This window comes from Trachemys scripta, chromosome 2 (genome assembly GCF_013100865.1).
Source record: "Trachemys scripta elegans isolate TJP31775 chromosome 2, CAS_Tse_1.0, whole genome shotgun sequence".
In the NCBI taxonomy this organism is placed as follows: Eukaryota; Metazoa; Chordata; order Testudines; family Emydidae; genus Trachemys; species Trachemys scripta.
Window position 1 is genome coordinate 235,435,613 of NC_048299.1, and position 23,414 is coordinate 235,459,026.

Consider the following 23,414-nt stretch of genomic DNA (forward strand, 5'->3'; position numbering starts at 1 on the left):
TACAGAAAGCTCTTTTTCAAACAATAAAAGTGTAGCCCTTCAGAAGTGAGAGAAGCCTCTTGTGGTTGATCTGTTAATTTCAGATACTGCCTCACTATTTGGAGAAGGTTGGTGAGAGAAGCCTTTGTTATAAAGGCAAGTGAGAAAATAAACCCAATTTAGTAAAGAAGTGTTTTGATTTTTCTGTTTGACATTTGCAGGATGTCAGGATGTATGAGTAAATATTCTCAAACCCTTCTTTGTAACTCAGTTTCATTAGCAGGTGCTGTAAGATCAAAGGTTGTTTGTATGTATTACCAAGTTTAGGATAGTTAGGAAAGTGAGCATGGACCAAAATAAGATTTACAAAGAAAGCTGAGCAGGAGAATCCTTCCTTCCTATGTTACAGAGGAATGAGGAACTGCTTTAGGCAACAGTTTCATTTCCTTGCATTTACTATATCTTCCCAATTGTTGAAACTTGTAAACTTCTGTAAACATTGTTACACTTTACCCTATTGTGCAGTATATTCACAAGGCAGTACATGCCACATTACTTATGCAGAAGCTGTAACCATATGAAGATTCCAGCACAGCAGACATTATTTTAGGGTTACCATATTTCAACAATCAAAAAGAGAGGACGGGAGGAGCCCCGCCCCCATCCTGCCCTAGCCCTGCCCCTGCCCCTTCCACTCCCTGCTCCCCTCAGAACCCTCAACCCTCTCCCCCCACTCCTTGTCCCCTGACTGTCCCCTCCTGAGACCTTCCCCCCATCCTAACTGGCCCCCTAGGACCCTATCCCCTACCTGTCCCCTGACTGCCCCAACCCTTATCCACACCCCCACCCCCAGACAGACACCAGGGACTCCCACGCCCCATCCAACCACTCCCCACCCCCTGACAGCGCCCGCCCCAGAACTCTTGACCCATCTAAACCCCTCTGCTCCCTGTCTCTTGACTGCCCCCTCCAGAACCTCCCTGCCCCTTCTCCGACCCCCTGGCCCCCTTACTGTGCTGCTCAGAACAGAGTGCTGTGGAGTGGCGCGCTGGGCAGCAGGGGAGGGGGAGCAGGAGCAGGGGGAGGAGCTCCAGACTGCCGGAGGCCTGATGCGAATGGCCGGCCGGCGATCTGCAAATGCAGGGAGGGGGAGGGAGGGAAAGAGAGGAGGGGAGTGATCTCAAGTTGCAGGGGAGAGGAGGGGGAAGCAGAGGAGGGGCTCTGGCTGCCAAAGCCCCGTGTGAGTGGCACGATCCGGCCGGCTGCCCTGTCAGTGCGCGTGCTCTGCATGGGGGGGAAATCCGGACATTTACAAATTCCCTCCGGATGCTATTTTTAACTCAAAAAAGCCAGACATGTCCGGCAGAATCCCGAAGAATGGTAACCCTAATTATTTTGAATGAAAATGTTTGTAAACAGAAAATGGAACAGTGATATGCTATGAAAAAGGGTTACAGATAATTGTATTGGGAACTTTTTGATGAATTATTGAATATTTCCTTGAACAAAGCATATTTTTCAGTTTGCTTATTTGTAGGGCTGTCGATTAATCACAGTTAACTCATGCAACTAACTAAAATAAATTAATCGCGATTAATCCCAGCTTTAATCACACTGTTAAACAATAGAATACCAAGTAAAATTTACTAAATTTTTTTGGAAGTTTTTCTACATTTTCAAATATATTGATTTCAATTAAAACATAGAACACAAAGTGCACAGTGCTCACTTTATATTATTTTTATTACAAATATTTGCACTGTAAAAATGATAAAAGAAATAGTATTTTTCAATTCACCTCATACAAGTACTGTAGTGTATTCTCTTTATCATGAAAGTGCAACTTACAAATGTTAATATTTTTGTTACATAACTGCACTCAAAAACAAAACAATGTAAAGTCTACAGAGTCTACAAGCCCACTGAGTCCTACTTCTTGTTCAGCCAATCACTAAGACAAACAAATTTGTTTACATTTATGGAAGATAATGCTGCCCACTTCTTATTTAAAATGTCACCTGAAAGTGAGAACAGGCGTACTTTTGAAGAACTTTTGTAGCCGGCATTGCAAGGTATTTACGTGCCAGATATGCTAAAGATGTGTATTCCCCTTCATGCTTTGGCCATCATTCCAGAGGACATGCTTCCATGCTGATGATGCTCATTAAAAAAAAATGTGTTAATTAAATTTGTGACTGAACTCCTTGGGGGAGAATTGTATGTCTCCTGCTCTGTTTTACCCGCATTCTGCCAAATATTTCATGTTATAGCAATCTCAGATGATGACCCAGCACATGTTGCTCGTTTAAGAACATTTTCACTGCAGATTTGACAAAACACAAAGAAGTTACTAATGTGAAATTTATAAAAATAGCTACAGCACTTGACCCAAGAATTTAAAGTGCCTTCCAAAATCTGAGAGGGACAAGGTGTAGAGCATGCTTTAAGAAGTCTTAAAAGAGCAACACTCTGATGCGGAAACTACAGAACCCGAACCACCAAAAAAGAAAATCAACCATCTGCTGGTGGCATCTGACTCAGATGATGAAAATAATCTGCTTTGGATCCTTATCAAGCAGAACCCATCATCAGCATGGACACGTCCTCTGGAATGGTGGTTGAAGCATGAAGGGATATATGAATCTTTAGCGCATCTGGCACTGGAGAAAATCTAGCCCATGAAGTCTGAATATAGGTTCAGATCTGAAGTTAGAGTTGGGCCCATTTCTAACTTTTTGTCATGACACTGGCACTTTAAATATGAAACATATTATTTATATAAATAAGTTGGGTCAAGAGAGTCCAGCAGAAGTATTCCTTACAGAAGTACATCCAACACTGAACATGCTGAGGTATCATAGAATCACAGGACTGGAAGGGACCTTGAGAGGTCATCTAGTGCCCTGCACTTATGCCAGGGCTAAGTATTATCTAGACCATCCCTGACAGGTGTTTGTCTAACCTGCTCTTAAAAATCTCCAATGATGGAGATTCCACAACCTCCCTAGGCAATTTATTCCAGTGGTTAACCACCCTGACAGTTAGGAATTTTTTCCTAATGTCCAACCTAAACCTCCTTTGCTGAAATTTAAGTGCATTGCTTCTTAGCCTATCCTCAGAGGTTAAGAAGAACAACTTTTCTCCCTCCTCTTTGTAACAATCTTTTTATGTACTTGAAAACTGTTATCATGTCCCCTCTCAGTCTTCTCTTTTCCAGACTAAACAAATCCAATGTTTTCAATCTTCCCTCTTGGATTATGTTTTCTAGACCTTTAATAATTTTTGTTGCTCTTTCTCTGGACTTTTTCCAATTTGCCACATCTTTCCTGAAATGTGGACACAATACTCCAGTTGAGGCCTAACCAGCCAGGAGTAGAGCTGAAGAATTACTTCTCATGTCTTGCTTACAACACTCCTGCTAATACATCCCAAAAGGATGTTCACTTTTTTTGCAACAGTATTACACTGTTGACTCATATTTAGCTTGTGGTCCACTATGATCCCCAGATCCCTTTCCACAGTACTCCTTCCTAGGCAGTCATTTCCCATTTTGTATGTGTGCAACTGATTGTTCCTTCGTAAGTGGAGTACTTTGCATTGGTCCTTATTGAATTTCATCCTATTTACTTCAGTCCATTTCTCCAGTTTGTCCAGATCGTTTTGAATTATAATCCTTATCCTCCAAAGCACTTGCAACCCCTCCCAGCTTGGTATCGTCCACAAACATTATAAGTGTACTCTCTATGCCATCATCTAAATCATTGATGAAGATATTGAACAGAACTGATCCCTGCAGTACCCCACTCATTATGCCCTTCCAGCATGACTGTGAACCACTGATAATTACACTCTGGGAACAATTTTCCAACCAGTTGTGCACCCACCTTATAGTAGCTCCATCTAGGTTGTATTTCCCTAGTTTGTTTATGAGGTCATGCAAGACAGTATCAAAAGCCATACTAAAGTCAAGATATACCACATCTACTGCTTCCTCCACAAGGTTTGTTATCCTATCAAAGAAAGCTATCAGGTTGGTTTGACACAATTTGTTCTTGACAAATCCATGCTGACTGTAATTATCATTTTATGATGTTTTAGATGTTTGCAAATGATTGCTTAATTATTTGCTCCATTATCTTTCCGGTTACAGAAGTTAAGCTGACTGATCTGTAATTCCTCTCGTTGTCCTTATTTCCCATTTTATAGACGGGCACTATATTTGCCCTACTCCATGACTTTTCAAAGATAATCGCTAATGGCTCAGATATCTCCTCAGTCAGCTCCTTGAATATTCTAGGATATATTTCATCAGGCCCCGGTGACTTGAAGACATCTAACTTGTCTAAGTAATTTTTAACTTGTTCTTTCCCCCCTCATTGAGTAACAGGCCTACCTTGTCCTTGGTCTTCCTCTTGCTTCTAGTACATTTGTAGAATGTTTTCTTGTTATCCTTTATGTCTCTAGTTAGTTTGATCTCATTTTGTGCCTTGGCCTTTCTAATTTTGTCCCTACATACCTGTTATTTGTTTATATTCATCCTTTGTAATTTGACCTAGTTTCCACTTTTTGTAGGACTTTTTTTTAATTTTTAGATCATTGAAGATCTCCTGGTTAAGCCAGGGTGGTCTCTTGCTATACTTCCTATCTTTCCAAGCAGTGGGATAGTTTGCTCTTGTGCCCTTCATAATTTCTCTTTGAAAAACTGCCAATTGTCTTCAATTGTTTTTCCCCTTAGACTTGCTTCTCATGGAATCTTACCTATCAATTCCCTGAGTTTGCTAAAGTCTGCCTTCTGGAAATCCATTGTCTTTATTTTGCTGTTCTCCCTCCTACCATTCCTTAGAAACATGAACTCTATAATTTCATGATCACTTTCACCCAAGCTGCCTTCCACTTTCAAATTCTCAACCAGTTCCTCCCTATTTGTGAAAATCAAATCTAGAACAGCCTCTCCCCTAGTAGTTTTCTCCACCTTCTGAAATAAAAAATTATCTCCAATACATTCCAAGAACTTGTTGCATAATCTGTGCCTTGCTGTGATATTTTCCCAACAGATGTCCTGAGTAACTGAAGACCCCCATCACCACCAAGTCCTGTGCTTTGGATGATTTTTATATCTCTGAATACACATTTGTTTGAGTATTGTTTGAACATACACTTGTAAGCTAAAAAACCACAGTATTTAAACCAAATAAGTAGGGCTGTCAAGTGATTAAAAAAATTAATCGCGATTAATCGTGCATTTAATTGCACTGTTAAACAATAATAGAATACCATTTATTTAAATATTTTTGGATGTTTTCTACATTTTCAAATATATTGATTTACAACACAGAATACAAACTGTACAGTGCTCTCTTTATATTTTTTTCTCCCATGTTCTGGCCTCAAAGTCAGCTAATCCAACCAGCTGGGAATTCCCTTAGTGTGGGAATCCTAAAAGTGGAGCTGATATAGCCTATTAGAAAGGGGCATGGCTGAAATGCCACTGTGCTTTGGTGATCCCCTCCACCTGGCATACCAGCCCCTTGGGTCCACAGCCACTTGGCATAGTTTAGATCAGCCCTGAGGCTATTTCAAGTTAGGTCAGGGACTGAACTGGCATAGAAACAGCCCTGGGTCTAGAAGCTGCAAATGGCTTCTTTGGGCCTTCTCCTTTGACTCCCCCACCCTCAACATATATGCAACACAGCTGAGGATCAAGGCCCATATTCATAGATTCATAGATCTTAAGGCCAGATGATACAGTTGTGGTCATCTAGTCAGACCTTCTGCATAACACAGGCGATAGAACTTCCCTGAATTAATTCCTGACTCCAGCATAATAGTTGTGTTTGAACAAGAGCATATATTTTTTAAAAAAATCCAATCTTGATTTTAAAAATTCCAGCAAGGTAGAATCGAGCCCAACCCTTGGTAAATTGTTCCAATGGTTAATTATCCTCACTGTTTAAAAAAAAAAGTGCTTTATTTCTAGTCTGAATTTGTCTAATCTGTTTTTTCTAGTCTGAATAGCTTCAACTTCCAGCCATTGGATCTTTGTTTATCTTTGTCTGCTAGATTGAAGAGCCTTTTATTATCAAATTTCTGTTCCCCAATAGGTACTTGTAGACTGTGATCAAATCACCCCTTAACCTTCTCTTTGTTAAGCTAAATAATTGAGCTCCATGATTCTCTCACTATCAGACATGTTTTCCAATCCTTTAGTCATTCTTGTGGCTCTTCTCTGAACCTTCTCCAGTTTTTCAACATCCTTCTTGAACTGTGGCCACAAGAACTGGACGCAGCATCCAACAGTGGTCGCACCAGTGCCAAATGCAGAGGTAATATACCCTCATGACTCCTACTTGACATTCCTGTTTGTGCGTCCAAGGATTAGCCCTTTTAGCCATGTTGCCCTGGGAGCTCATGTTCAGCTGATTATTCATCACAATCTCCACAACTTTTTCCTGTGTCCCAGGATAGAGTCCCCCATTCCGTAAGAATGACTTACATTCCCTGTTTCTAGATGTATGACCTTACATTTCACTGTATTGAAATGCATATTGTTTGATTACAAACAGCTCACCAAGTAGTCCAGATTGCTCTGTATCAGTGACTTGTTCTCTTCGTTATTTACCCTTCCCCAATCTTTGTGTCGTCTGCAAATTTATCAGTGATGATTTTATGTTTTCTTTCAGATCATTGATTGTTTTAAACTTTGTGACACTGGCTCTTTTAAAGCAGTGTGTAATTGGCTGGGATTTTATTCTCTTTGAATATATCAGTAAATATAATCAAATCATGATAAATTGTATCTAAGTAACTTTTTGTTCTGTGATCAGTTCCTCTTTATATATCAAGATGAGGGTGTAATATAGAATTCCACCATGTTGGACGCAACACTTCTTGAGTTAAGAAATTGTCATCTATATTTTTTTCCTATTTAAGAAGCCAGTCATCCTGTTCTCCACTCTGATTTGGTGTGGGTGTTTTAGATTATACCAACTAGTATCCTGTCATGTACTTTATCTGTTAGAACATCGATCCATAAGCATTCAAGGTCATTTACTTCTGAGTTGTCAGTGACTCGGAAACAAGTAATGCCATTTTTGACAGTGCCACTCCCGCTCCTCCTTTGTCCACTCAATCCTTCCTAAATAGGTTATAGCCAGTGATTTTAATATTCCAATAATGCATTTTTTCCCACCAGGTTTCAGTAATACCAACTAGGTTGAACCTATGCTCATAAATGTGCAATTTCAGATCCTTTTGTTTGTTACCCAGATTCCTAGCATTAGAGTAGAGGCAAATACAGAAATTCTTCTCTTTTCATCCTTTGGTGGATTTTTGTTCTTGATATCTTCACTTTGTGCTAAACGAATGCTCATTTGTTCCTCCTTTTTACCCTCCACTTTTGTTGTTGGTGTACGCCCTACCAGCCTGTGCCTTAGATGACTGGATCCTCTTTTCTATATCTCTATAATGGGTCTAGCTAGAACCCCAGAGCACAACAGTCCTTTTTCGGGGGGGGGGGTGGTGTGGAGGGGTAGGGGAGAGCTGAAATCAAGATGAAGCTTTTTCTAAGAGGCGGGGGATTCAGCGTCAGGGCATTACAGAAAGAGACTGCAGATGAGATCGGATCTAAAGTTCTGATCTTGGATTTTGGTTTGGATCCATCTCAAGTTGGTTTGGTTTTTTTTAAAGAGACAAATATTTAGACAAATAACACACACACATGCCTTTACATATGTTGTTAATGTGCCATTTATTTACATTTTACATGTCATTAATTTTGAACTTGGACAAAACAGATGTATTATTAGCTTCACTTTGTTTATAGTCATTTTCACTGCCTGGTTTTCATGCTTTGGTACAGTACGGTTTCATCTGGGTTTCAAACAGTGCCAAGGAATGTTGAAATAAATTTTTAACCAACTGACCTATTTTCCTCCAATTTTATTAAAGAATCTACCTTTTATGGAACCTAATCTTTAGGCCTAATTTGGTTGTCAGTATCACTTTGAAATGTGTTGATAAGAATGTAGCCACCAAGTAGGCAGCATAATAATAATTCAATTTCTCAGAAGAATTAAAAAAAAAAAAGGTACTGCTTCCTGCCTATAGTAAGACACATTGGGTTATCTCAGTTCATCCCCTAGTAGTAGTAATTAGCTAATTTACATATATAACTTTTAAATTTTGAAGGGCATATTCTCTTCTTTCTCTTGTTGTTGTGCAGTAGTGGTATCCTATTAATACATATGCTTCGAGAATCTATTTGAGAGCCTGGATCCTGAAATGGTGCTGTATGCATGAAAGTGTAGGTCGGAAGCTTTTATTATAATGCATGTCCCCTTGGCTAAAAATCTCTTATTATCTGGTTTATAGTGCTGAGAGGGGGACCACTCAATGGAAGCTATAGGCTGCGCCAAATTCACTTTCATTGGGGGGCCAGCGATGACATTGGCTCTGAGCATGCAGTGGATGGAAAGAAGTATGCAGCCGAGGTAAGGCATTGCATTGAATTATGTAGAGGCCATAGTCTCTCTTTAGTTAAGGCTGTGACTAGCGTTCCATTATAAGACAGATTTTGGCTCCCTAACTTTTCAAAACATAAGCAATATGCCTGAAATTTTTCATGTGTGATCCTATGCCAAAGGAGAATATATTTGGAGACTTTGGCAAAGGATAAGACAAGAAGTACATGAGATATTATAAGTGGAAAATGTAGAGGATTTTTATTGTTTAAGAATTGTTTTAATCTTTTTTGTTTTTATTTTTTAACTTTTCCTTTGGGATTGTTATATCTCAAAATAAGCCTGACATAGAAACTGCAGATTTGGTTTTTTAATCGGCCTTAATGAGGATATGTGCATTTTACTATTTGCAGAAGAGTTGGGTGGTTATTTTTGTGGTGTATGTAGCAATGTGACAGTTATGCCTTTGTTTTCTGTGTACTGCACCTTTAAATCTCTAAGGACTATGCTGCCTACAGAGACAGGCAGCCATTATGAGTGTTCCATTTAGTGCAGAATGTCACAGAGGAGAAACGCACAGTGTGCTCTCTTGTGGAGTCTTTACTTTTGCTCTTTCTTGTTCCTTGCTTTTGATTATTCAACAATAAAAGTAATTCAGACTGAAAGTATCGGTTTCCTCTTTGCGTATGGGAAAAATAAAACAAGTATTTTAGTTAGGAAAATGGGATCTCAAACAACAAATAGCTCAGAGAAAGTGAGAGTTTTCCTGGGTAAAAAGGAAAAATAGAAAAACTAAAAATCAATTTTTATGAAAATATGGAAGATTTTCACTATAATGCAAAAGAGGAACAATTTGAAATATATGTACAAAGTCCTGATCAGTATTTTATTGGAAATGCTATAGAGGACAGTGGTAAGAAAAAAAATCAATTTTTCTACCACTGGTGGGGAAAGTGACATTTGCAGTGTTTAAAGGCTTATGTTTTCCACAGGAACCAGGTGAGATGGAGTATAAAGAATTAATAGAGGTGCTTAAAAACATTATGTACCAAAACCAAATTTCTAGCTGAAAAAAAAAAAAAATAAGTTCCATCTCAGAAACCAAATGGAAGGAGAAAATATATCTGAATTTCTAGCCAGTCTAAAAAGCTTCCCACTACTTGTCATTTTGGTAACTTTCTGCAAGAAGCGCTTTAGACATCATTTTGGTTTTGGGATAAGGAAACCAGAATTAAGATCGAGGCTGCTGAGCACTGGTCATGCAGAAGAAATACCCCAAGAGATGAGAATGCAGTTTCAGTGCTGAACTCCCTGAAGAAAATGCTCTAACAAATCAAGAAAGCACCTCTGCCAAATTGGCACATGCTAGAAGAAAGAGAGAGTTCACAAGCAAAGAAGACTACGTGGCTTGCCCCATGTCAGAGGACATCAGGAAACAAGAGGGCTCCCCGGTCCTGTTGTGTTGTGACATCGCGTTGGCCAGACCAATTTCTCTTCAACAAGCTGCAGTGCAGGAGCGGTGGTAAGATGGGATACATCCCTTAAAAGAGAAGTCACAAGCCATTGAGAATGGGGCTCTACCCCAAAATGTTTCACAGCTCTTGTTTTTTTGTTTTGTTTTGTTTTTTTGCAAAATTACAGGGAGTAGTGTGGTTTATTTAGCTGTGGGGATTTTACTTTTTGTCCTTTCTTGTTTGTTGTTTTTTAATTCACAATAAAAGTCATTCCGATTGAAAGTATCTGTTTCCTCTTTGTGTATGCAAAATATAACATTTTAAAAGTTATTCAATCTAGCTTTTGTGAATCTAAAATCGTGAATGGTCCGATGGTGACATTGTAAACTCCAGAATACTAACATGCATACATGTGCACACAGAATGGTCTATTGGACTGAGAAGTGAGGTATGAATTCCTATATTCTATTTCTGGTCTTAATAATACTACTTTGGACTTCTGTGATAGCTTTCCTACAAGGATATCTAAGGGCTTGTCTATGCGGGGAAGCTATTGCTAAATAAGCTAGGGTATGAATTTAAAGATTAATAGTTATTCTGTTCTAACTCCCCAACGGGACACTCTTACTCTGCAGTGAGAGCACCTGGGTGCAATTTAGCTTCACTTCTAAAATGTATTAAGCTACGGCACACTCAGACACCCTTCATGTGGAATAAGATTGTCCACACAGGAGCTATTCTGTGCTATCTATTCTGGGCTATTTCCTCATGTAGACTAGTCATAAGGCCACAATCCAGCGACACACTTAAGCATGTGTTTAACTGTAAGCATGAGGGTATTTCCATTGACTTGAATGGGACTTTTCACGTGCTTAAAGGTAAACATATGCTTATGTACTTTGCTGGTTTGGGCCTAAGAGCTTAACAAACATTAATTATGCCTCACAACACCAAGTACTATTATACCCATTTTACAGATAGGGAAACCTTAAGGCCATAGAGATTAAGCAGCTTACCAAAGCCAAGTCCATGTCTGAGACAGGGTCTAGAACCAAGATCTCTGAGACCCCTGTTTTATCCACAAGACCACACAGCCTCCCATGCAGTTCATTCGGGCAAGCCATTAAGATCCATGTTTTCTAAGGAGGCCTTTACTTTTGGTGGCCCCAGTTTTTGTGTGTCCACCTGGAGCTCAACAAGTATGGCTCCAAGTGAAGTCACTGGGAGCAACAGATTCTCAGCACCTCTGAAAATCAGGTTCTGAAAACCTAAAGATGGACCCAAAATTAAAAGCCTCTTTTGAAAAATTTGATCTTCAACTACTCTGAGCTTATAGACTCTGGGTGAGTTAGTAAATCTTATGAGATTAATTAGATAATGCTTGTACAGTACTTTGAAAATAATAAGTGCTATATAAGAATTACTTTGTCTACACTCAACAGCATGGTAGTGCAGAGAACAGCGGTACTCTGAACAAGGGAGGAGAGACATCTGACTCTGTGACTTAGCTCCTTCTGTAGAGACTTGAGGACTCCTGACAGGGGAATACGAACATGATTTTGGGGAGCATGGCTTGGTGGGAGGGGTTGGAGGGCACTGGGGCAAAGATCACTTTGTTGTTTACCTGGCCAAATCATGGCAATCCTAGGACTGGCCAGAGTGGATCTTCCAAACTTTGGACCAGTCTGCGTGGAGCTTCCAAGCAATTACACATCAAACAAGCGAGGAGTTGCTCATTACAAATCTACCACAAAACATTCCCAGTCAGAAATCAATTGGAAATGCAGGTGCTCAGCACCTCTGAAGATCAGGCCACTTTTATTTAGATGCCTAAATCCAAAAGCTGGTAATTTTCCCCCCAAACTTCAAGTTTTCTTTGAAAAATTTTCATAAAAAAATTTAAATTTGAGAAAAGAGGGGAGGAGGGAGATTTTTTTTGTGAAAATTTCATTTCTCATCCCCCCTCCTCATTTCATGATCAGCTGTAAAGCTGATCAATGTTTTGCTGAAATTTTGACTGAGGAAATGGGGCAGGGGAGGGGAAAATGCTGATGAAATTTGCATAATTTTATTCCACCACTTATTTTTACCAGCTCTACTAAATGTGGATTTAAGAGCCTAATTTTAGCCTTCAATGTTTGAAAATTTTGGCCTATGAAATTGCAGTACTTTCCAATATTTAGAACAGTGAGTATCCACAGTATTTCAGATGGTGGTAACTGTTGCTAAATTTTGACTTTTAATAGTAACTGCTGTACCTGGAATGTAAAAACACTGTTAATTGTGCCATTCTCATATCTGTTCAAATCCCAGCCACATCAGTGCTTGTTGTTGCCCTTTGTATGATTATATATTTCCAGATTTCAATAAACATAAATATTTGCAGCTGGAAAATTGAATGCGTCTGAATATAAACAGGTGAAGTAGAAACCTCAACACTAGTACAATTGCATGTTAATTGTAATTGCACCAGTTCAGTGGGAATTGACACTATTTGTGCTTTTGCCTTTCAGCTTCATGTGGTTCACTGGAACTCGGACAAATATTCCACTTTTGTTGAGGCTGCTCGGCAGCGGGATGGATTAGCTGTCATGGCAGTATTTCTAAAGGTAAGCAACGATCGCTTTATCCCTTTTAATAAATCTGTGTTATAAGCTTAAACAACAAAACTGTTATTCTGTAGCAAATATCCCTTTACCCATAATTCTGCAGCAGCAAAAATATGAAGGCAAAACCCACATGCCTAATTTTTAATGTGTTTGTAATAGTAGATTGCTGCACCACCTGGAAGACACCAAAATTCATGGCGTTTAAGACCAGAAGGGACCATTAGATCATCTAGTCTGACCTCCTGTATATCGCAGGCCATTACATTCACCCAGGCACTTCTGTATGACCCAATAACATGTGTTTTTTCTAAAGCATATCTTCCAGAAAGCACTAGTCTTGATTTGAAGATATCAAGAGATGGAGAATTCACCACTTCCCTTAGCTGTTTGTTCCAATGGTGAATTGCTTCTTTTCTGTCTAAAGAGGAAAACACACATTAGAGGATTTCCTTAAAATCTCTGAACAAGATTGTGCCTTATACACTTGATAACCTGCTCATTCTAGGATAAAAGAAATCACCCCTTCCCACAGCCTCACTGACTTTGTGCAAGGAGCCACGTAGAGGACACAAAAAACTTAACCTGTGATTAGAGGACAGGGTACCGGGCAGCTCAGTAGCCCCTACTTCAGTGTCAAGTTAATACGGTGATGGCCACTGCCACTTTTGGAAATGTTATTGCCCTGGTTTGGAGCAGTGCTTATGCCCCTTGCTGTTGACAGGATTTTGTGGCCTTTGCATCCACATAATTGCAGGACCCCTGGCTACACCACAGGCACACACCCTGTCTTTGCCAAGCAAATGCAAACCAAGCTTTGCTTGATATCAGGGATCTGGAGGGCTGCTGCACAGCTGCCTTCTCCCCACTTTCCTCCCACACTATGTAACTACAATGGTTCTGTTTCCTCTGGAGCCTTTGGTTCCTGTGCTGACAGGTGAATTTCACTTTTGTGACTATGTTACAGCTGTCATGCTGCGGAGATCAGTGTCATCAGGGATCCTTGACGTGTTTTGTGCTGCTTGTTCATGTTGAACTTATCCCACTCTTGTCAACTAATTACAAAGTACTCTTTTCATGAGCCACTCCTTTATATGTGTTGTCACCTTCCCAGTGTACACCTTCCTGACCCAATGAACATTGCTGAGAAACCTGATTCTGCACGAGTCACACAGAAGAGTCATGTTCGTGAATTTTCCAGTGTGCTTTAAGGAACTTAAGCTTAAAAAGGCTGTAGACTAATTTATTCACATCATGTATACAGCCTGAGGTTCTTACAGTTCCTCTACAAAACATTGTTAAGAAAACTAGCTTTTATTCTACTGCTACAAAAAGTGAACTAAAAATAAAATCAACTCCCCAGACTGATGCAGCTAACGAAAAAATAGTCTCATCAAAGTGAATGACATCCCTCTTTCTGAATAATCAGCATTTGTTCCAGGTTGTTTTAATTAATAATGGCCTGATACTGCATCCATTGATGTTTATCAGAGTTTTACCATTAACTTCACTGGGTGAAGGATCAGGCCCTATGTGAAAAATTTTAAAATTAAACATTAATAAATGGAAAGTGAATGCATATTCTTCCCTCGAGAGTATGATCTTGGACTATTTGCCTTTACAGATTGGTGAATGTAACTCTCAGCTGAAGAAAATTACTGACCGTTTGGATGCCATTAGAGCCAAGGTAAAGTAATTCTCCTAAAATTCTCCAGTACTTCTGCTGCTGTTCTTTTTCTTCCATGCTTCACATTCACATTCCTTAGGTATTTACAGCTGGTAAACAAGGATTAGCTCTGATGTGGGGCAGTTTAGGGGCACTTTTGCTGGATAAAGTCAGACGCAAACCAGCACATTGTAATTATTTTGTTGTACAATGTGGGGGGACGGGGGAAGATCATTAATTAGCTGTAATAATTTAATCCCTGACAAATAACTTTATCATCAAGATCACTGACATTGGATAATTGCACATTTGATTTTAGTGGAGTTTTTTTTTTTTTTCAAGAACATGGGGAATCGAGACATATTTTCTCACTTGTTTTATGGGGTGAGAAGAGGATCGTGTCCCCTTCGATCAGAACATGGAGTGGCCTTGCATGCATTAATTGGCCCTCCATATGTGAGGGGGGCAGTTATCTCTGTGACACCAAACCCTGCAGAGGCCTCTCTCTCGGTCCAAAAATCCACATGGGGTGGGAGGGCATGGATCAGTGGGCCAGGGAGGCATGAGTGGGCTGGTGTCAGGCTGGAGAAGACACAGCTTGCCATCCCACCAGCTCTCCAGACATTCCAAGCAAAGGAGAATACATCCAGATGTTGTATTATTTTTACGTCAGAGCCCCCATCACTGGGCTATTTGTAGTCAACAGGAGTGCCTGGTAGCATGGCTTCAGTGGAACCCTGCTGTCACCAGAAGGAACACTAGAGGTAGATCTGCTATAGAGGCACAGGACCTTCACATGGGTGGCTCTGGTCCACTCCCCTCCCTAGGTTTCAGAGCCTAAGCTGCAACATCTACACAGCTATTTTTAGCACGGTAGTGCAAGCCAAGTCTGTGGACCCAGGTTGGGAGGCTCACTGCCATGAGCTGTGTAGATGTACCTCTGTAATCCTCCAGAGCCATGCAAACCTTACCCCCACCAATGGAACAATCTCTTACAGTTTTTTCTCTCCATAATTCTTCTTTGGAATGATTAGTGCGGGAGATCCTGCTTAACATTTTTAAATAAACAAAATGTTCTGACACTATAAAGAAATTAACTAGACTGCATAATAAGTGGTTGCTAAATGTGGTGGTTCTGGGTTAGAATGTGCATGCTTCTTTTTCCAGGGTAAACAAGCACTGTTCACAAACTTTGACCCTTCCTGTTTGCTTCCTCACTCTCTGGACTACTGGACTTATCTTGGCTCTCTTACTGTTCCACCTCTTCTTGAAAGTGTCATCTGGATAATTCTCAGAGAGCCTATAAGTGTTTCCTCTGAGCAGGTACACTTTGATTCCCCCCAACCCTTCAAATATAATGTTTTTAAAACTGAATTGTGGTTTATAATGATACTCCCAAGACTATTTTATTTATAGCTTTAGATATTTAATTAATTATGAAATTTCTTATCCTACCAAATTTTGTGCTTTACATTTTTGTCCTGAGTTTCTAGAGAAATGTGAAATTAACATGAATTTTTGTTGACTTCCGTTGGCCATCAGAATGATCAAGTATTATTAAAATGTTTTGAAATTTTAAAAAAATGGTTTGGGAGCTACAAATTGGGAAAAATGCAAGAAAGAAACTGATAGTTAATTTCATTTGAGGTTCTGGTGATGATAATAACCACTTGAATTTCATTCCATAGATTTTTACCATCTCCAAAATGCTGCTATTCATTTATTTCTTTGCATTTAACTCATTCATTATAGAATTCCAGTTCAGCAAATGGCCAAATAAATACAGAGCATCTCCTAGATACTAAGAATATGAAATTTGGTCAATCTGAATACTATAGTTACTACTAATAAATAGTTCCTAACAATCAGGCTAAATGAATGTAGGAGAGGGATGAGCACACCATTTGGAACTGCCCTTTATATTTCTCATGTTACTTACAGCTGTAAAATTGACCTTCTGGCTGTATATTTGTAGACCAACAGTGACATCCAATGGTTACTGAGGTTAATACTCTTAGGCAGTGGAGATGCTAAAGGGAATATGATTTTCCAGTTTCTACCATTAGAAATTGGTAACCAGTGCTGCTGTTGGTGGGTATCATTACTCCAGTTGGCATATTAAAAACTTGTGACTTATCACACCTCGATATTTACCTGTTCCATGTTATAGATAACTCACTCAGTAAAATTAATTGTTCTGGGCCAAATAATGCCACCCTTCCAATCTTGCCAATGAATAGCCTCACTGAGCCATCCTGTAGTTCAGACTAATCCCTTAGCAAAACTATAATTAAGGGGAGTATGATTGTCCCACTGAGCGATGCTACTCAGAGTGATTAAGATGGGTAGAATTTGGCGTGGCCCACTAGTTGCTAAGTTTTAAATGGTGTGGTTTGATTGGTATCTCTTTGCTGGTGGATTCTAAAGGTGAAATCCTGGCCCCGCTGAAATCAGAAGCAAAGCTCCCATTGACTTCAGTGGGCCAGGATCTCAACCTAGAAGCATTATCTCTCAAGAGAGTTCAAGTACTCAAAAGAAGAGCTTGGAAATTTAAAGGTCACATGAAGGGTAGATTTCTTTTTATGTGTAGTGTTTTCTTTGATTAGCATTTTACTAAGAATGAAAGAACCAGTTCAGAAGAAATAAGAACTGGCCTGAACCTTTGATCAAAATGCAAACCAGGTGTTTCAGTGGATAGGACACCTGTGAAGGAATCAAGAGACGTTGAGCTCTGGGAACAGCTGGCCTTGAACAAGTCACTTACCCACTCAGTGCTCACCTTCCCCATCTGTAAAATAGGCATAATGCTTACTGGGCTTGGTAAAGCTCTTTAAGATGAAAAGGTGCTATATAAGTATTCAGTATGATGATTATTACTGCTGTCCAAAGTTCAGATCCAGACCTGAACTTCCCAAATCTAAAGTTTTGATTTGGCATAATCTCTAGTTAAAATTCTTTAAAAGTGAAATGTTGCATGGAACAGGGAATGTGTATACCATTTTTAGGGAATGAAATATCAGTATCTGATGCAACACACTTACTCTGTATTATTTCAAATTCGATCTATCCTGTTCAGTGTGTGATATTTTATATGTTCTATAATTAAATACAAAAAAATTGTTTGTTATTACCTATTATTTGTTTCCAGTAGTGCCCACAACGTGCCATGTGCTGTACAAACATAAAGGAAGTCACAGTTCATGCTTGGACTGGTACTACTTTGCAATTTGATTGTTAACTCTTCATTTTTATATTTTTTTCTTAGAAGCTTAAAATACAATTTCTTCCTTTATTGATTTTATTCTTTTCCACTCGGGAAATGTTTTAAAAATAAAGAAACAAAGGTCAGTTTCAAGCTTCCAGTGAGTTACCAGAAACATCATTATGGAAAAAATGCCTTAATTTTTTGAATACTGTAGTAACTTCAAAGGGAGAGTTGTTTTGTTTTTTACTTTTTTTGTTAATTAATTGCTTTATGAAAATTAATTTATTCGCAGATACATTTTTCTTAATTGAGGGGGGCATGTTATTAGCATAGTGGTGCAGGTTCTTAACTTTGGGTTTTGTCAGTGAAGTGTCCTGCCAATTAAACCGCGATTAAAGAAGTATGAGTCAGTAGTTTCTGTTTTTATTCTGTGGACTGAAACACTGACATATGTGGTAAGGCTGTGAGTTTGGAAATCTGGATGTATTATGCAAGTTATATTGTTTTGCATAAGTAGTACATAAGCATCACCACCCCGTTTACATACTTTTCCCTTCCTTGCCACCATCATTTCCGTTTACTCCGGTTCAAGTTTTTCCCTAGCTTTCCATCCCCCCCCCCCCCTCCTGAGCTAGCTTCCCTCTTGAGTTCCTCCACCATCTCTTCCTTCCCCCTCCCAAGTTCCCCATCTGCCCGTAGCCCCACTTTGAGTATCCCCAATGTAACCCTCTGGTTCTCCCCTGTACCAGGAGCTTCCCCTGCCCCCCAGAGTATGGTCTGTGCCTAGTGTGTGGCCTAAAGGTGTGGGTAGAGTGACCCTAACTCTATGTATCCTCTCCCAGTGCTGCTGTTCTAGCCATATTTCTAGGATCACAGACAAGCAGCCTAATTCTAGGAAGCTCTGTGGTGAGGGCTCACCTGCAGCTGGATCTTTATGCTTAGAATCCAGATGGTAACTATAGAGAAGCAGCCTAGTGTGCCTCTCTCTCTTTCCTACTTGGGAGCATGGAGCTCAGGAGCCTAAGAGGGGACACTAAGGCCTGGTCCACACTAGAAAGTTAGGTGGACATAGCTATGGCATTCATGGGTTTGAAAATAAAACCTTAGCTATGCCCTCCTACCCCCAGTGTAGACATATCTGTGTTGACAGAAGAATATTTCCATCAACCTTGCTCCCATCATTCGAGGAGGTGGGGTTCCTACAGCAATGGAAGAATCTCTTCCTTTGGTGTAGGCTGCGTCTACGCTAAGGGATTATGCCAACATAGCTCTGAAAACATGGCTATGCTGGTATAGTCTCTGAAGTGTAGAAATACCCTAAGAATGGGACTCTCCTGGCCAGTCCTGAAGCCTTATGGGCTCTGACTGTGGGCTTGATTCTCTACTCTCTTAGGGCTAAATTGTACTTCTGAGGCACAACCCAAAGCAAAAGGCAGTGACTTACTGAAATCAATGGGCGTACTAGGAGTAAGGTTCTACTCAATGTGAGGAAGTGACAAAATCTGATCATCAGCGATTTTCTACCCTCTGCTGCTTCTCCCAGATAACTGTCTTAATAACCACTTTATTTTGGATGCTCGTTTTCTGAAGGAAGTTTGTTTTCCCACCCGGACAGTGACCCTGCCATAACATACTATATATCCACTATCAGAATCATGACTTTTGTGCTGCCCTACTAATGTTAACTAAATAAAGGAAATCAGTCTGAAGCAAGCTAGTGTATAAAACTAATAACTATTCACAATAGGTCAGATTAGGAAGGTTCAGATCTGGAATCAAATCCAGATCTAAATGCCCTCGCAGCTCATAATTATTTGCGCTGGGTGTTCCAGTTTGCCTTATTGTTGAAATAAATCTAAATTGTGAAGTTTGGATAGAGATTTAAACATTTCCTAATTGTAAGTGTGTGTGTGAGAGAGAAAGTTTGGATCAGATATTTTGGTTTGGGCTCATCTCTAGTAATTATTATTTGCTTTGTATTGTGTGCCAGGTAGATGATGTAAAAAATGGTAAAGAAGTGTTTTGTAGCACAGCATCCATCATTCTTCACTGATGGTGATCTTTCTGCACCACGAGGGCATACAATCAGATTTTGTTTGCCTGCTCATGTTGGCTCCCAGGCAATCCGTTTGCAAAAAAAAAAAAAAAAAAAAAAACCTTAGTGGGAATGATGCTGGCCTTCGGACTGCAAAATAGGGTGCAGAAATCTTAAAAGAGAATTCTTTTTAGGCTTCAGGTTAGGAAAGATCAAGTGTGAATACCATGCTATACCCAGACAATGCCTGAAACAACACTCACAAAATGTAAATGAAAAAAATAGCTAACAGGAATAAGGGCTGAAATGCCCAAATGGCCATTCCACGTGTGCTCTAGACAATACGATCCCCACACTTCTTGGCGAAATAAAGGTGACAAGTATGTTCATGTTTATTACTTAGAATTCTTCATTTACCCTTAGCATGACAATTCTCTGCTGAACTCTATACCTCTTTTCATCTGCAGCTAGCCAAATTCCGCAGCCTTCTGTGTACTGCTGAGGGAGAGGCAGCCTGCTGCATGCTGAGAAACTACCGGCCACCGCAGCCTTTAAAGGGACGGGAAGTCAGAAGGAATTAAGGAGTAAAGCAAGAATCAGCCACTGCTGAGACCACTTAGGAGGCTGAATTAGTTTTTAATAATAATATATTTTGTGCCTAATGAATAGGTATTATTTTATTATTCAGTTACAATGCAGTCATTTCAGCAAGACAAAGATGTCCTGACTTGTAGCATTTGGGCCGATTTTAACTGGTGTGAATGGGTTTTGTCTCTATTGGTACGTGTGCATTGTGGTGTTAGTGTTTGCAGCAGAGCTTACTGAACAACTTTGTTTCAGTCTGTGCATGTGAATGCAATCCTACATATTGAGTCTGATCCTACAAAGTGCTGAGCAACTCCTGCAAGGTACTGGACACCCTCAACTCTCTTTCATGTCAGTTGCAGTTGAGAATACATAGCCCCCTGAAGGGTTAAGCCCATTTTTTTAACACCATAAATCTTTCTTTAGGGACTAGACTGACCTCTTCCTTTAATTTTCAAGGAGAAATTAATATTTAAAGTTGGTAGGATTTCATTACTGATCATAAGCAAAGTGATCCTGTTTAAGCTGGGACGCCATGATAGATTTACTAAAAAATATAGTATCCACTAATGACATTTAACCCACAAAGTATACAAATGTATTTACTGGCATTAACTTCCTCCGGGTGCTCAACCCCCCGCTCTGCCCCAGGCCCCACTCCCACACTACCCTTTCCCCCAAACCCCTGCTCCGCCTCTTCCCACCCACACCCCAGGCACTTCCATCATCTCACCTCTTCCCCCAAACCCTGTTCCGCTTCTTCCTGCCCCCACTGCATCCCCGTCCCACCTCTTCCCCCTCCCTCGAGTGTGCCCCATCTCCACTCCTCCCCTCTCCCCCAGGGCCTCCTGCATGCTGCAATACAGCTGATTGTGGCAGGTGGGAGGCACTGGGAGGAAGGGGGAGAAGTTGATCAGTGGGGCACAGGCAGACAGGAAGTTCTGAGGGGACAAAGGGAGCTGGCTGCCGGTGGGTGCAGTGCACCCACTAATTTTTTTCCCCTGGGTGTTCCAGCCCTGGAATACTCACGGAGTCATTGCCTATGAATGTATTACAATCCCTTTGTTTTGTCTGCATCATAGGAGTGCTGGTATATTGCACCATGGTTTAGCAATACAATGCTAGTAAGCAATATGCGATCATATCATATGGATTCTGTATGCCCAAATTCCACCTCATGTAAGCAAGACAGTTCCTTGCACCTACAGGGGTGTTCAATGGGGAAGGATGCATGAAGCCTCCCTCCCTTGCATCTCTCACCCAGCAGGTGAGCATGGTCTGGAACATGAGTCTGTAGAATTTTTTGACATGATCCCATATTGCTTAAAGTGCATTCCTAACACTCAAACGTGCACTAGCCACTTCAGAAGATGGTTCTGCCTCCTCTTGCCCCATCCTGCTTCCTACCAGCCAGCTCTCCTGGCCAGGGACACAGAGCATGCTGTACACCCTTGCCAGAAAAGAGAACACCCCACGCTGAAGATATTGTGCTTCTCTGGTGTGTAATGCTTCCATGTACCTGCTGAAGCATTGCCCCATGCTCAGGGCTCTCTGTCAGACACATCTGAGGCCGATAAAGTTACATTTAATTCACATGACAAAACCCCTCTATGTTAATCAGAGGGGTAGCCGTGTTAGTCTGTATCCACAAAAACAACGAGGAATCCGGTGGCACCTTAAAGACTAACAGATTTATTTGGGCATAAGCTTTCGTGGGCAAAAACCCCACTTCTTCAGATGCAAGTGGGGTTTTTACCCACAAAAGCTTATGCCCAAATAAATCTGTTAGTCTTTAAGGTGCCACCGGACTCCTCTTCCCCTACATTTAGATAAAGTTAAGGATCTGACACATTCACAATTCCCAATTAACAGGGCACATTAGGGTGATGTCCCACGGTGCCCATGGATTGGAAGCTTAGGCTTTACCTGTGAATCACCTTGAGCTTGTGTTTCTCTCAGATGCTTTTCATTATTGGAATGTAATTTTTATTAAGACGATTTTCTTCTTTTGTTTTTAGTGAACTAGCTGTAGCTCTCAAAATAGGAAAATTATGGCCTAAACTGTTCCTTCTGCTTCTATAAGCAAAGGGAACTGAAATCTCAGTAGCTCTTTCCTCTCAATCCTTTTCCTTCAGCACTTCTGCACTGGTTTTCTGGGGAGTTGGTGCCATGCTTTGTTTTGAGAACAGAGCTGGATGTTGATGGGAGTGGAGCAAAGGACCAGCCACCCTCTACAGCAATGTCCCTGTTGAGCCTGTGGATTTCTGCTCAAAAATCCAATCAGGATTTAAGGCTGCATGAAGTGGTGGTAACTCCCCCTGACTCTCTCCAGGGCTGTAACCGTGAAGCCAAGGGAGAATCAGCCAGTGGCCACACAACTCCTGCAGGATTGGGAGGAAGTGTCAGAGCAGCCACATGGAGGGAAAGCCACCCTTCCATGCAACTATTTCTTTCTCCAAGATGCCTAGGACTGTAGGTTTTATAGGCTGCACCTCTTGCCTCCTCCACTGGTACTGTGACCCATCCTCCAGGAGGGGAAAATTGAGGGGATACCATACAAGCAAGGCCAACCTTGCAGAGATTCCTGAGTCCCTCGTATTCCTCTATAAATAAATAGGTTGTTTAGCTTAGTTTAGATAGATAGATAAGTAAGTCTTATTGTTCTCTCCTCCACTCCAGTAGAGTGCCTCCTCTAAAGGGGAGCTTAAGTTGCTTCTGTTACTGCAGGTCCTCTCACTGCAATACAGTATTTTGAGCAGTGAGAAAAAGAAAACTGGCTATGGGAGAAGCAATAGAGCCAATGCAGCAGCAGGAGCTGTGGACAAGAATGGCCAAATGTAAAACCTGCAGGCACTTTTTTTTCAGTCCCCGCTAACCAGGATAGGCAGGAGGACCCAGGTAGATATAAAAAGACTTGAGTGTGGTCTCATTCAAATGACAAGTATATGTGTAGAGTATAATTACTGGCGTGTGTGTTTTTTCACTTTCTTTTTTGATCTGATGTTGCATCTGGTATGTTTCCCTGTCGTGTGAGTAGCTGCGGAACATCATGAATGAAGTTTACACATTGTGTAAAGGGCGTGAAGAACTGATTTGCCTGAGGACAGGAATAATGAGGCTACTGCTGTGTGTGTTCATATTAGAAATAAAATAAGTTTTAGCTGTTTTTCCTGCATTGAAAATAAATAGTGGAGGGGATACAGTGGTTTGATATTTGTAAGGATTTTATCAAATAAAAACAGATGTTGTCAATGTTTCTTGTACTTCCCACTGAATAAACTGGAGTTTGTCGACAGCCTACAGATTTGCCTAGATGCCTACAGCCAAGCTTGTGGTTCAGTTTCAGCATTTGCTTTTCAACTCTAGTTTGTGATCAATCCGAAGACGAAGTAGTTGAAAATAAGTCTGGAATAGATATTGTTAAC

At 40.5% G+C, this 23,414-nt stretch overlaps 1 protein-coding gene across 4 annotated transcripts in view; it reads left to right on the top strand.

Moving 5' to 3' along the window:
* LOC117873626 (carbonic anhydrase 13-like) overlaps positions 1-23,414 on the top strand; it is a 59,828-nt gene that overhangs the window by 11,789 nt on the left and 24,625 nt on the right. For 2 of the 4 annotated variants that reach the window (XM_034763212.1, XM_034763211.1), the window contains 5 exons: positions 8,350-8,468; positions 12,406-12,501; positions 14,123-14,185; positions 15,332-15,487; positions 19,872-20,749. In XM_034763212.1, the coding sequence (XP_034619103.1) occupies positions 8,350-8,468; positions 12,406-12,501; positions 14,123-14,185; positions 15,332-15,487; positions 19,872-19,985 (548 nt within the window). In that variant the 3' untranslated portion in view covers positions 19,986-20,749. Of the gene's footprint in view, positions 1-8,349; positions 8,469-12,405; positions 12,502-14,122; positions 14,186-15,331; positions 15,488-19,871; positions 20,750-23,414 lie in introns of those variants that run through there. The other 2 variants (XR_004644776.1, XM_034763213.1) reach the window with 2 other exon arrangements.